The sequence below is a fragment of the Panthera leo genome, chromosome B3, assembly GCF_018350215.1.
Source record: "Panthera leo isolate Ple1 chromosome B3, P.leo_Ple1_pat1.1, whole genome shotgun sequence".
In the NCBI taxonomy this organism is placed as follows: domain Eukaryota; kingdom Metazoa; phylum Chordata; class Mammalia; order Carnivora; family Felidae; genus Panthera; species Panthera leo.
The window spans coordinates 58,757,752-58,771,685 of NC_056684.1; the positions used below are offsets into that span (position 1 = coordinate 58,757,752).

Here is a 13,934-nt window from a genome sequence, read left to right on the forward strand (position 1 = left end):
GGCAACATTCGACATAAGCTGAATAAGTAAACTGATCATAATAAAGGGTTTAAGATGGGCTAAACTGCACTCTGCCCTTTGGGCCACTGGGCTCCATTGCAGAGTATTAAGAGAGGAGCAGTTTCAGGTGTTTTTACTTTACTTTTGTTGTTAATTTATTTTCGAATATGTAATACACGTACTTGGTATAAAATCCAAGTTATAAAAGGGTATATACAATGATCAGCCATTCTGTTCTTTTTAGGAGCAACAGTTGTTATCTATTTCTTGTGTATCTTTTCAGGGAGTCTAAAAATACACATTTTATTTTATTTTTTAAGTTTATTTACTTAAGTAATCTCTACACCCCATGTGGGGCTCCAACTGACTACCTGGAGACCAAGAGTTGCTTACTTTTACAACTGAGCCAGCCGGACGCCCCTACAAATACATATTTTATAAACATGGTCTTTAAAGAGATTTTGTACAGCCCAGTTACTCATAGTTTATTCCTCATCTACAGCCATATCTGGAGAGCTTGTTAGAAATACAGAATCTCAGACCCCATCCCAGACCTACTGAATCAAAATCTGCCTTTTAACAAGGTCCTCAGATGACTCTCCATGTTAAAGTATGAGAGGCAATGATATACAGTCATCCTTTTATAAAGCTAAATTAGAGGGAGGCTAGCAGAAGGCAGGGAAAGGCTGGAATGCAAGGTCCCTAGGGTGCAATAATCTTTTATTCACAGTTGTATTTCCACCATTTGGCACAGTATCTAATACCATAAAGTAAATATTTTATGAATTAATTAAATGAGAACACAAGCTTAAAGTAAGGCAATGGTAGCAGAAAGAAAAGAACCAATCTGGGAAATGTTTAAGAGTCAAAACAATTTATTGACTGTGATGGTTAATTTTATGTGTCAACTTGGCTTGGCCGTGATAACCAGTTTTTAGTTAAACACTAGTTGTTGCTGTGAATGTACTTGTTGTATGTGATTAACATTTAAATCAGTAAGCTTTGAGTAAAACAGATTAACCCCCAAAATGTGGATGGGTCTTATCCTAATCATTATCCAATCAGTTGAAGGCCTTAAAAAAAAATAAAAATAAAAATAAAAAAACCACTGTAGAAAAAGGAATTCTGCCTCCAAACTGCCTTTGGACTCCAGCAGCAGCACTTGCCTGGGTTTCCAGCCTGCTGGCCTGCTCTGCAGATTTCAGAATTGCCAGCTCCTACAATCGTGTGAGCCAATCCCTTAAAATAAATCTCTTTATGTATATACACACATGCTGTTTGTTCTGTTTCTCTGGATAATCCCAACTTATAACAGTGACTGGTTGGATATGGAGGGGAAGTGGGAGAGAGCAGTAGAGGATAGTGCTTTTGGAGATTGAACGAGTGGTGGTGACACCAATCTCCAGGTACCGAAGTCAAAAAACCGAGACCTATCTCTGCTTTCTTCCTCTCAGCTCCTAAATTCAGTCACCAAGTTCTTTGATTTACTTCCACTATTAATCTTGAATACATTTAATTACCCCCATATCTCTTTGCAACCACCTTCATCCAAACTTTCTCTAGACTCTTCTATGATGACTTCCCAGTCGGTTTTCCTTCTGCCACCTTTCCCTCCACAATCCATTCACTACACACCAGGCAGTTTGCTTATTTAAAAATGTAAATCAGATTGTGACACCCCTTTCTCCCAGTTGAAAAGCCTTTAGTGGCTTCTTGTTTTTATTTTTTTATTTTTTGTTCTTGTTCTTTTAAATGTTAGAGCGCAAACGGTGTGGGGGGTGGTTGCGGGGAGGGGTAGAGAGAGGGAAACAGGATCCAAGCTGACTGTGCACTGACAGCACAGAGCCCGATGCAGGGCTCAAACTCACTAGCCCAGCCGTGAGATCATGACCTGAGCTGAAGTCAGACGCTTAACCAACTGAGCCACCCAGGCGCCCCTGGCTTCTTGTTATTTTTAGAGTAAATTCCAATTCCTTACTATGGCATATAAGGCCCTACAAGTCTGACTCCTACCTCCTGTCAACCCCCTATGTCATTCTCTCTCATTAACTTCATTGCTTCTAGCCTTATAAGGCTACTAACCCTTTTCCTAGTTTTGGACTTTGTACTTGATATTCTTTCTGCCTACAGTGTTCTTTCCACACCTCTTTGCATGGTTGGTTTTCTTTCATATCAGAGTTCAAATGCTACCTTTGCAGAGCTCTTCCTGATCTCCTGCCTGCAAGAAGCCTCCCCCAGTTACTCTATCTCATTGCTCTGTTTTTGACATAGCATTTATCGTAATCTTTAATGACCCTGTTTACATATTTAATGTCTGTTTGCAGCATGGGGACCTTGTCTGTTGTTTTTACTACTATATTCCTAGTGCCTGGCATATAGTAAATGGTCAATAAATGTTTTTGAAAATAACTGAATGGTGCCTCTCATCATAATAAAGAATAAGGATAAATTAACTTTTGGCCACATAGATCTTGACATTCTTGTGGGACATCCAAATAGAAATATCTAGTACATGTTTGGAACTAGAGAGGTCTGGGTTATGGAGAGGACTAGGAGTCATCTGATTATGGTAGTGGATGGAATCATGTGAAACTAGGGTATATAGAATGAGAAGAATCTTTGAAGAACATCAATATTTAAGGAGCAGCCAAAGAAAAAAAGGCATAGAAAGCATAGTAAGTTAAAAAAAAAAAAAAAAGTATCCTTCCACTTCTACCAGTTTTTTGTTGTTTTATTTATAAGACAGATGAAATACTGTGGAATATATTTGAAAATTCACTTTTGGAAGTCAGGGGACCTGGGTTTTATTCATTCAAATGATCAGATTATATTGAACTGAACACTGTACACTTTTTTTAGGGGGGGGTGAGCTCACAGTGATTCCTCCTTTTCAGGAAATTGTTCTAGTACACAAGAATATGTGGGCTCCTAAAAGCCGTGTTTGCTCCCTTACCATAGCTAATTTGGGAAGGGCAGTCAAAAACAAATAACTGTGAAGTTTAATGAAGCTTTACCTTCAGGGCCCCTCATTGCACAGACCCCTTACACTCTTCAAAAAAGCCCTCCAAATTGTGTATGCTTCAAACTACATAAAATCTGGAACTGCCCCTAGGTGGGATGTAAATAACCCAGTGGAACTATCAATTCTCTTTGTAGGTAGTCTCCACAGTTGGCCCTTCAATGAATAGTATTCAAGCCCTTATGCAATCTCTTCCCCCTGAGTCTGGGCTAGCCCTATGATGCATTTTTGACCAGTAGAATAGGGCAGAAGTGACATGGGATGCTAAGCCATAACAAACCTTGCAGCTTCCACCTGCGCCTTTTAGAATGTTCACTCTGGTGGTAGCCAGCAGCCATTTAAGAAGCCTTACTACTCTAAGACCACCAAGCTGTTTCTGACTAACCATATAGAGAGGGTGTTTAGGGAGAGAGCCAGCCAGCCCCTGGCTGTTCCAGATATGCCAGCAAAAATGCCAGACATGGAAGTAAAGAAGCCATCTTCGACATCCAGCCTAATTGAGCCTTCAGGTGATTCCATCCCAAGCTAACGTTTGAATGCAACTGCAAAAGATGGAAAGCAAGAGTTGCCCAGCTGAGTCCCATCAACCCACAGATGAGTTAGAGTAGTCCTAAGCCTCTTAACTTAAAAAAAAAAAAATTTTTTTTAAGTTTATTTGAGAGCAAGAGTGAGGCGAACGAGCAGGGGAGGGGCAGAGAGAGGGAGAGAGAGAATCCCAAGTAGGCTCTGAACTGTGCAGAGCCCAATGTGGGGCTCAAACCTATGAACCTGTGAGATCATGACCTGAGCCGAAATCAAGAGTCAGGCACTTAACAGAGGCACCTAGGAACCCCAAGGCTTTTTACTTTCGAAGTGAATTGTTACGCAGCGTTAACAGAGTCTCTTTCCCAGGACTTTAGAATTTAGTGACTGATGACAACACCCTGAAGGGAAGACCACAACTCTTGATGAAGTGATGATTTTCCAGGCCACCTCACTTCCTCCTGCCTACCCTTGATGTCCAGTTGTCCAGCTCTTCTTTAGATGTTATAAGGTACCCCAGCATCTTTCCAGTACATTTCATTCTTGGCCTCAGCAAAAACTTTTAACAGGTACATCCTAGTAGTCTAATTACAGGTAAGAAATCTTTAGAGGCTAGGCTCTGCTATATTTAAGTCTGTGTTTGCCACATAGTAGGCACTTAGTAACTGTTGAATGACTGCATGAATAAATTTTATGCAGAACTTGGTTTTTGTTACCAAGAAAAACCTGCCCATCAGGTCATTCATTGTTCCTCCCTCATGAAAGAAAGGTGGTCTGAAAAGAAAATTTGGGTCCTTTTTCTTTTATTATATTACTAGTAAATCTATAGCATTATAGCAGTAACCTGAACTAGTAAATAGTAAATAAGTGGTTAAGAAGGTGCCAGATCCGATCAACTACCCCAAGGTAGAGTCTCAGGAAAGCAATATATGTATCTGTAATAATGGTGGTGATTAGTCATTTGTCATTAGTGTAGTTATCTGTATTAACTTGCCTGGAGATGTTCTGAGACAATATATCTTAAAGACAAAAAAAAAAAAAAAGTTAACAGAAAGAAGGTGAAGCATAGGGAAGGAAAATCCAAAGAACAAGATTGTGAGTCTCTAGAGAAAAGGCTAAGTCTCTGAGAAAAGTCTCTAGAGAAAAGGTAAGTATCTATTAGATATTTGGCCGATATCTAGTAGAGGGGTATCCTGTTGAATTGATATTAGACATTATAATTCATTTTCAGTAGATTTTCTCTTGTTTCACCCTCACCAAGGAGGCATCTGATTGTAATCTAGTTTCATAGGGAGAAAACTTTTTCCAGTAAGTGAAAGAAATTGAAATCTGGCTTAAAAACTAGTGTCTCATGAGTTTAATTGGTATGAACCAATTCCCCTGAATCTCATCAATTCTGGGGTGCACTGAATGAATCAATTTTCTGGACTTTTAAATAGAAGTCCATACTTTGAAGTGTGAACTCATTCATTCATTTATTTATTTAGCAAATAATTATCAAGTGCCTACCCTGTACTCAGTATTGTTCTAGGTTCTGGGGATATTAACTTGAAGGTTTTAAACCACATGCAGTTGAAAATGGTTTGTGGAGATGCCATGGAAAAATACATGGGCTATATGTAGGCAGCATTGATAGATTTTTGAGGCAGAAATTGAGAATTCACAGTATTGCGCGTGTTGCTTTTTGAAATGAGGAAGCAGGGAAACAATTGTCTAGAATTATGTGCCAGGGATGCCTGGGTGGCCCAGTTGGTTAAGCGTCTTACTTAGGCTCAGGTCATGATCTCGCAGTTCACAAGTTGGAGCCCCGCATCAGGCTTGCTGCTGTCATTGCAGAGCCTGCTTCAGATCCTCTGTCTCCCTCTCTCTCTGCCCTCCCCCACTTGTGCTCTCTCTCAAAAATAAACATTAAAAAAATAATAGAATTACGTGCTGAGAATTTATTCAGTCCTTAAAATGAATCTGTGATTCACATGTTAGTCCTCTAGAGGAGCCCTAAAATCACACAGAACAGTATTCTTATTTTACAGATGACCAGAGTAATTGATCAATGTTTGTTGAAAAAATTAATATTAAAATCTCTGCCTACAAGAACTTCATCATTAAGACCACAGGATAGGGGCGCCTGGGTGGCTCAGTTGGTTGAGCTTCTGACTTTGGCTCAGGTCATGATCTCATGGTCCGTGAGTTTGAGCCCCACGTCAGGCTCTGTGCTGACAGCTCAGAGCCTGGAGCCTGCTTCAGATTTTGTGTCTCTCTCTCTCTCTGACCCTCCCCTGTTCATGCTCTGTCTCTCTCGGTCTCAAAAATAAATAAACATAAAAAAAAAAAAAAAAAAAGACCACAGGATAGTAAATAACAGCAGAAATGGAGATGCCAATGGCTTCTTTTTAAGTGAACTGGCTTAAGCACTAGACTCAAAATCTCAGAGATTAAGTGAAGTAAGGCTGAAGAGGAAGTTTTAATTGCAAACAGGACCAAGTTAAGACATTTATAAAGTGCCAAAATATGTAATGAGTCATTACATATGTAAAAAGATTTGATTTATATTTGATACAGGAACTGACTTTTTTCATTTAACCCCAACCGCTACCCAAAAAAGCCTACCCAAGAATTTTGTAAGACATGAATGACAGCATCTGTCTCCATTCAACTCCTATACATTTGCTCTTACTTTTATATGGTGCCATAAAATCCTACAGTTATCTTCCTATTCCTGTCAGTTAAATGGACAGTCCATACTCTCCCTAAGACTTTACCAACCTCCTGGCCTCAGACTGTCCATTAGGTTAGCACCGAATGTTTGTGGTCTTACGAGAAAGGGAAGACGTTGTATGGAGAATTAGGTTAACTTATTTAACTTTAATTTTTAAAGTTTATGTGTTTATGTATCTTTTTAAAAAAATCTTTTTACTGTTTATTTATACTTTGAGAGAAAGAGTGCGAGTTGGGGGAGGGCAGAGAGAGAGAGAGAGAGAGAGAGAATCTGAAGCAGGTTCCAGGCACTGAGCTGTCAGCACAGAGCCCAACGCGGGGCTCAAACTCACGAGCCGTGAGATCACGACCTGAGCCAAAATCAGATGCTCAACTGGACTGAGCCACCCAGGTGCCCCAATGTGTTTATGTATCTATTTTGAGAGTGAGCAAGAGCAGAGGAGAGGCAGAGAAAGAGAATCCCAAGCAGGCTCCACACTGTCAATGCAGAGCCTGACACAGGGTTCAAACACACAAATTGCAAGATCATGATCTGAGCCAAAATCAAGAGTTGGAGGCTTAACTGAGCCACCCAGGAGCCCTGAATTAGGCCGCCTTTTGTAACTCTTTTAACTGATCTCCCACCAACCCCCTCTCTTCCCTGTATGGTAAAGTGATCTTTTCAAGATAAATCCGATCATATACTTCCTTGCTTGATGTTATGTCCCCTCCACCTGCAATCAAGCCTGGCTTTACTTTCTTTCAGTACATGTTCTACAGATCTCAACCTAATGCTTTTTCAGCCAACCCAAGCCTGGTTCCAGACTAGATTGTGGCATTCTCAAAGCCATTCTTCCCTTTCATGACTCTTTTCCCAACATTATCAGTCTTCACTGCTAGACTGTAAGCTTGAGGGCAATGTCAGGGTTGTTTTCTTCTGCCGTTCATAGAGCCTGGAATACTAACACATAGTAAGGCAGCGCTTTAAAATGACTGTTACGGTCATTAGGAAGGCTACTTACAGCTTTCAACAAATATTGCCATACACCAAATAGAACATTAAAGCTCATTATGATAGCCACCAAAAGTTCTAGTTCATTTGGTTCATCCATTACTAAGCAACTACTAACTTGGCAAACCATTTATATAAGCCTGCTACCCCAACTACTTACCAGATTTCTCAAGCCATTCAGTACTGTCTTCATCATCCACTTTTCTTAACACTCAGCATATTTTCATTAAACACATTCTTATGAGGTGACCTCTCCACAATCACTTCTGTGGTCTTCATGTGAATGCACCCTACTGCTCATGTTTTTCTTAAAAAACTAACATGTGGTTATTACAATGCCTTGATTTTCTGCTGTCCTTTTCAGCTTCAGACATCTCCCCAAACACTGTGCATGTATATCTCCTGCATATCTGCAAGAGAACTAGCTGCTTTACCATTTCTATTCTGGTAGTTATTTGTATATTGCCTTACAGTTTATGATGTCTTGATATCATTCATCTTTGTAAGTCTGAAAAGTACATCTTGGTGCACCCTTTGCACAGATGAACACATTGAGGCTTAGATACCTGCTTTTGGCTAGTAAGTTAATGAGTACCTATGGACTTGAAATCAGATCTTTTGATCCTGAAAGCTCCTTTTATTAACCAAACTCCCAAGTCAACTATTCACCTGAAGTCGTCATTTTAAGATTTTAAAGTAATCTCTACACCCAATGTGGGGCAGAACTCACAACCCTCAGATCAAGAGTTCCATGCTCTTCTAAGCCAGCCAGGTCATTTATTTCTAAAGGCCCTGTACTTCAGTGACTCTCAAACCTGTATGTGCATCAAACTCCTTTGGAGCTTAGGGAAAATACTTAAAAATCTCATCACAGCCTGGGGCTAGGGGAAATGAAGCGATGCTGGTCAAAGGGTAGACCTCCAGTTGTATGAGGATCTAATGTTCTGGGGACCTAGTGTACATCATAGGGACTACAGTTAGTACTGTAAATGTATACTTGAAAGTTGCTATCAGAGTAGATTTTAAATGTTCTCATCTCACCCTAACAAAAATGGTAATTAGGTGAAGGATGTTAACCTTATTGTGATGAACATCTCAAATATTTGTATCCAGTCCTCATACCGTATACCTTAAACTTACACAATGTCAGTTTTGCTCAGTAAAGAAGAAAAAGTCTCACCACAGAAATCGGGGTGGAACCAGAATGCTATTTTGTAGTTATGTTGGTTCATGTTATTTTGCCCACTACATCAAGTAGAAATTCCTCATCTTAGGTTCACCATAATCTGGTTCTTTGCCATCATCTCTTTTTTCAAAACTAGCCCCTTTATTCACATTTTATTCCACTTCTGCACACAGTAGTTCCAGAAATTGTCATTCTGCCTGTCTGTAACCTATTCTGTGTTCCTTACAGGTACATCCTGAAGATATCAAAGGGGAAAGTAATGTGAAAAAATCACGTAATTGCAACAAGCAAGCAAAAAAGCACTATACAAATATAAGCTGTTAGATTGTTTCTAATGGCTGATAAAATATCGTCAAAGAAAAGTGCTTCCATAAAAGTTTTATTTATCCCCACAACAACCCTGTGAGGTAGGGTGATCAGGGCATTTGAAGATGAGAAAACTAAGTCTACATTACTTGTTCACGGCTATACTGCATAGTAAATATGTAGAAATTAAACTGAGATTTTTAAATATCCATGACTTTTATATTGATTCACATGGAAAAAGGCAGAGAGAATATTAACTCCCCCCTACCTTAATGCCAAAAGGACAATGCCTTGAAAAATCCCATTTCAAAAGATGAAAGTAGTATTTAATTGCTTATTTCTACAAAGATTTATAAAATAAAAAAATAGTGAAATATTTTACAATTAATATATATAATGGTCTCATTCAGGGATGTCCTTCAGCTGTATATATGATCAACTATTCCAAGTGCTAGAAATGCAAACTCTTAAAAAGTAGGAGATAAGAATGATAATGAGCAGTAGCCTCAATCTTCTTTATTATTCCTCCATGTATCTTGAGTAAGTTCTGTGAAATCTGGTCCCGGTTTAAAAAAAAACTACCAGAGATGTCTGGTAAACTTTATTTTAGTTGCCTACTCTCAAACACCATCACATTATTTAAAACAGTGATTTCCCAAAGCTGGCTATTAGAATCACCTGGAGGTCTTTAAAACACACACACACACACACACACACACACACACACACACACACACACACACACACACACACACCTCTCAGGCCCCACTCTAGATCCATCCAGACAGTTTTGCAGGGGGTTAGGCTTTTGGAATCTGTATTTCTTAAGCTCTTCACAACTATTCTAATGGTCAGGTTTGGGAAACACTGATGTATTTTAAAATACTAATATCAAAACCATAAAGTAACTAAGTATAAACTTGCTGCTCTCTTCTCCCCTTTCTAAAAATTTCTCAAAACACATTATACCCCAGAACTCTTGCCTCTGAGCAAGTAATTTCAATTCAAGATACAGAGAAACATTTTATAAAAATGTATCCTAGTGAGTGAGACTTGGATTCCCATAATAATTTAAGTGGCATTTGAATATAAGATACTGAGTTTTGTGGTTCTTATTCTGAAAATTTTAAATGTGTTTTATATAGGTTCCTAGCAGGCTTTCAACTTGGGAAGATATGAGAAGTAATGACATAATCAAGCATATCAGCACTGAAAAAATACTATACTCAAATATAGCTCATGAGAGGAATAAGAAAGTGAATGAATGACAACCTAAGGCCTTTTGGCCCATACATTTTTGTTCCCAGTCCACTCTTCCCCTATAAGGGGAAATAAAATAAACATTCTTTCCTAGTTGCTTGGCATAGTTATTCAGTGGGTAACTATTAACTAAGTTAATTTAGATACACAAGATTAAAAGAGATAACAAATAAATACCTAGGAAGACAAAGAGAAGTCAGTTCAGAAAACCTTAACTAGCTAATGATGTGGTATATAACACCACCGTGTTAGTACAATTAAATGAAGGCTTCAGTGTCCTTTACATTTCAGCTTTATGTGACTGACACAAGATGTGGAAGAGATCTGATCCTTATGAAGAATTCTGTGCTCGCTGTAAAGATTTGTAGGAATAATGACATGCTTTCTTCATTGATGAGATGAAGTCTCTCTTTTTCAGGCAAGTTGACTGAACAAAACAATGAAAACAAACTTCTTTAGAAGGCTGAATAAAAGTAATTATCTAGCTGAAAAAGTCATTGGCCAAAGATAACTTTTTTAAACCATTCTATGTTTAACACTTAAAAAAACAAACAAACAAAAAAAGCCAACAACAACAACAACCAAACAAACCAGAAAAACCAGAGAAATATAAAAAAAAACAATGTACACATCCATTTTCACTGACAGGTACAAGAAAATAGCCATTTATAGAAGTTACAATGCTTTCAACAGCTCCCTCCCCCCCAATTCTGGGAAACAAGATAAAGCCATCGGGTAAATAAATATACATACTAGCTAATATAAAACAATTATGGTTTCAAATTGTTATCAACTCTTTAAGACTCAAGAAGAAATATGGTGATATAAATCTGATTAGGGCTACATATATTACACAGAATTAAAAAACACAACTGATTTAAACATCCTAACAATAATACAAATATTTAAAAGAATGTCTTAAAAGCCAGACATTTATCACTGGAAATATCACAATTATAATATGTACTTCAGATATGTTAATGTGTATATAGGTCACTTTTGCTGTGTCTTATCAGGTATGCAACTCTCCTGCATTTCCTACAGTCAGTTTTTAAGAGTTCATGTTTCCTGTGTGAATTGAAGGAGCTGGGCACATCTCAATTCACAAAATAAACACCTCCGCTTAACTAAATGGAAGTGTGTTTAAGATAACATTTACCAAAAGATAAAAGAAAATTAGGGGTAATGAGAGGATAAAACATGTTAAAGTAGAAGGAAGCTGGATAATTGTCTCTTTATAAATTATTTTAAATTTTATATTAACAAATTTAAAATGACCCAAATTAAGTAATGAAGAAAAATAAATTGGTCTCGAAAAATTTTCTCAGGTCATATAAAATTTCCCTTTATTCCTTTACAGAATCTTGTTATGCTAGATTCCTTTGTCAGTTGACTTAAAGAACTCTCCTAGCATGGGACTGAAAACAGTTTACCATTAATAAAAGAGGACTAAAAGTTGGTGTTTATTTAAAGTGCCCAGAGGCACAACAGTACAGGTGCTTACATTTCCCTTTAAATCATGGGAAAGCCCTTTGAGACTGTGTTTGCTTAATCAGAAAAGCTTTCAGCAATTATAATGCACACTGAAAGCTTAGATCTTCTTGTTTAGGTTTAGGGTTTTACTGTTTGAGCATAAAAAGGGGAGCAAGGAGAAATGTAACTAGGTTCACAATTTTGAGCAAGAGCGTATGTAAAGGTAACGTATGTACATTTTATTTCAAGAAAGACAGAAGACAAACAGCATAAAGATGCCCAGATGCCCTAAAGATAAATACATTTCAAAGATTCTCATTAAAATGAATCTGGAGTATTTTTCCTGCAAGCAAAATACCTTTCTTTAAATTAAAACAAAAACAAACCAAAACAAATTAAAAAAAAAAAAATAAACCAGTATTCTGAATTGCAAATGCGTTTGCTTTTTTTTTTTTTTTTGCAGAAAATCTGCCATGATTATTTTTTTTTAATGAATAAGGATTTTCCACAAAACAGGCTTGCTCTACATGCTAGATTTTTTAAACAGTTCAGTGACACAATATGCTAACTACATACACAACAGATAATATAGTAAGAAAACACTCAACCTGATGAAAAGTTAAAATCTTCATTAATACACTGAAAATTGACATAACTCATGCCTTTAAAATCAAAAATACAAAAATTAAATGTTTTCCTAAAAAGATTTCCTTATTTTAAGGATTCATTTGAAAATGAAGCTGCATGTAATTTGTACAATAAGTTGTACAAGTAAACAGGTAATATACATAAAAAATTAAGTGACATACTCCTCAATTATCAGTTGTCCACCTTTAATTTCCAATACTGTACTTTCTTAACAAGCATACAAAATATCAAACTTCTCTTTAGAAAAAGTGCCGTTCTTTGACATCCTTTACACAAAAACAGTCTGAGCCTGTGGCATGTTAATGCAGTCGAGAGGCAAAGCATACTAACTTTTACAAATTCTACCTTCCATAAAAAGCCTCCCGAAAAGGAGATTACACGCCACTATAAAAATATCAACCTCTTGTGGTAGCTGCATTAGAGAACCAAGGCTTGAAGACTATTTTCATATAGCATAGAAAACCACTATGAGAGCATATTAACTGCATTGGTGGCTTGGGAGTTTACTGTGCCACAGGATTATGCATAGCTACTGTAAGGTACCAAGACTGTTACACAGAGTTTTAAATTGATTGTAACCAAGAGCATAACAGAGGTACTACCAGCCCATGCAAAATAACTAAAAATACTGAGTCACTGTGCTGAATACTTCATTCCTGGAGAAAACCAAAGGCAGCAGTAACCAAATCAAGCCCAACAGGTGACCAAACTCATTCTCCTCAAAGATTGGTGAGCACAGTGAAGTCTGAGGTATACCTTTATCCGTTAAATCCGTGTGCCATTGCAAGATATTACCATTTGGGGAACACATGCCATCACAATGGTTTAAATCTTTTGAATATTAGTCATTCATATATTCTTATCTACCCAGTCCTTTGATTTTTTTTAAAAGATTTCACCTACAGAATATTACAGAAACAAAATATAAATGCATGTCTTTCTAAATGAAACTTACATGGACTAAAAGTAGAGAATATTTTTAAACAAATATACAATATGCAGGCAGACAAAGCAGGAAAACGGCCATTCAAATGTATAATAAAAAACTAAAAACTGACTATTTCCAGAAAACTAGGAAGCGCCTCAACTAAAAGGAATGCATAATGAAAATCTAATCTAATACAGGTCAAAAATGTAAAAAGGTTATAAACCTTAACAGGAAAAATAAAACAACTTTTACTGGCCATTCCTGTTGAAATGAGAATCTTAAAGTAACAGAAAAGTGGCTACAAACCCACTTAGAGCACCAAACAGAGAGAAAATAAAAGTCCATTTTCATCTCTGTTATTATCATAAAATCCTGTGTGACTACAGGTCAAACTGCTGGTGGCAGAAACAGAATTCTTTATAAACTGCAGATGTCCTGTACATAAAAAAATTTCACCGGAGTTGCACTAGTTCTAAAGACTCTTCTGTTTTAGCCTACCTACTGTATGTATTCAATCTGAGATAAAGTCTCTTTCTGTAACCCTTGATTATTATTGGGCACCAAAGATAAGAAAAGCAAGACGGGGTACAAAAATGCAAAATTTCAACAGTAATGGCAATGTTTTTGTCTTAGTCCAAAAGGGTCCTGCATTCTCTCCCCCTTCAGTGATTTGACAAGTCTTTGTACTTAATCTGGGGGCAGCAAATCATGCAAGCGAAATCTGTCTCTGATGTGAGGTCGAACATCTTCATTCTGTGTGGAGAAAAAGACATTTTAAAAGCCATGTAAAAATATGATTCCGTAACACTGTGAACATTCTTCCTTTGCAGAAAAAATATACCACTATTTATTTCACTTTGTTTGCCAAATATAAAGATACTACACA

The 13,934-nt window shown here is 37.3% G+C and overlaps 1 protein-coding gene across 3 annotated transcripts in view; it reads right to left on the reverse strand.

The window, feature by feature from the left end:
* Positions 1 to 11,690: 11,690 nt before the first annotated feature.
* The window catches only part of CTDSPL2 (CTD small phosphatase like 2), a 79,848-nt gene continuing 77,604 nt past the window's right edge, over positions 11,691 to 13,934 (reverse strand). For all 3 annotated transcript variants that reach the window (XM_042942166.1, XM_042942164.1, XM_042942165.1), the window contains exon 13: positions 11,691 to 13,801. In XM_042942166.1, the coding sequence (XP_042798100.1) occupies positions 13,736 to 13,801 (66 nt within the window). In that variant the 3' untranslated portion in view covers positions 11,691 to 13,735. The remainder of the gene's footprint in view (positions 13,802 to 13,934) is intronic.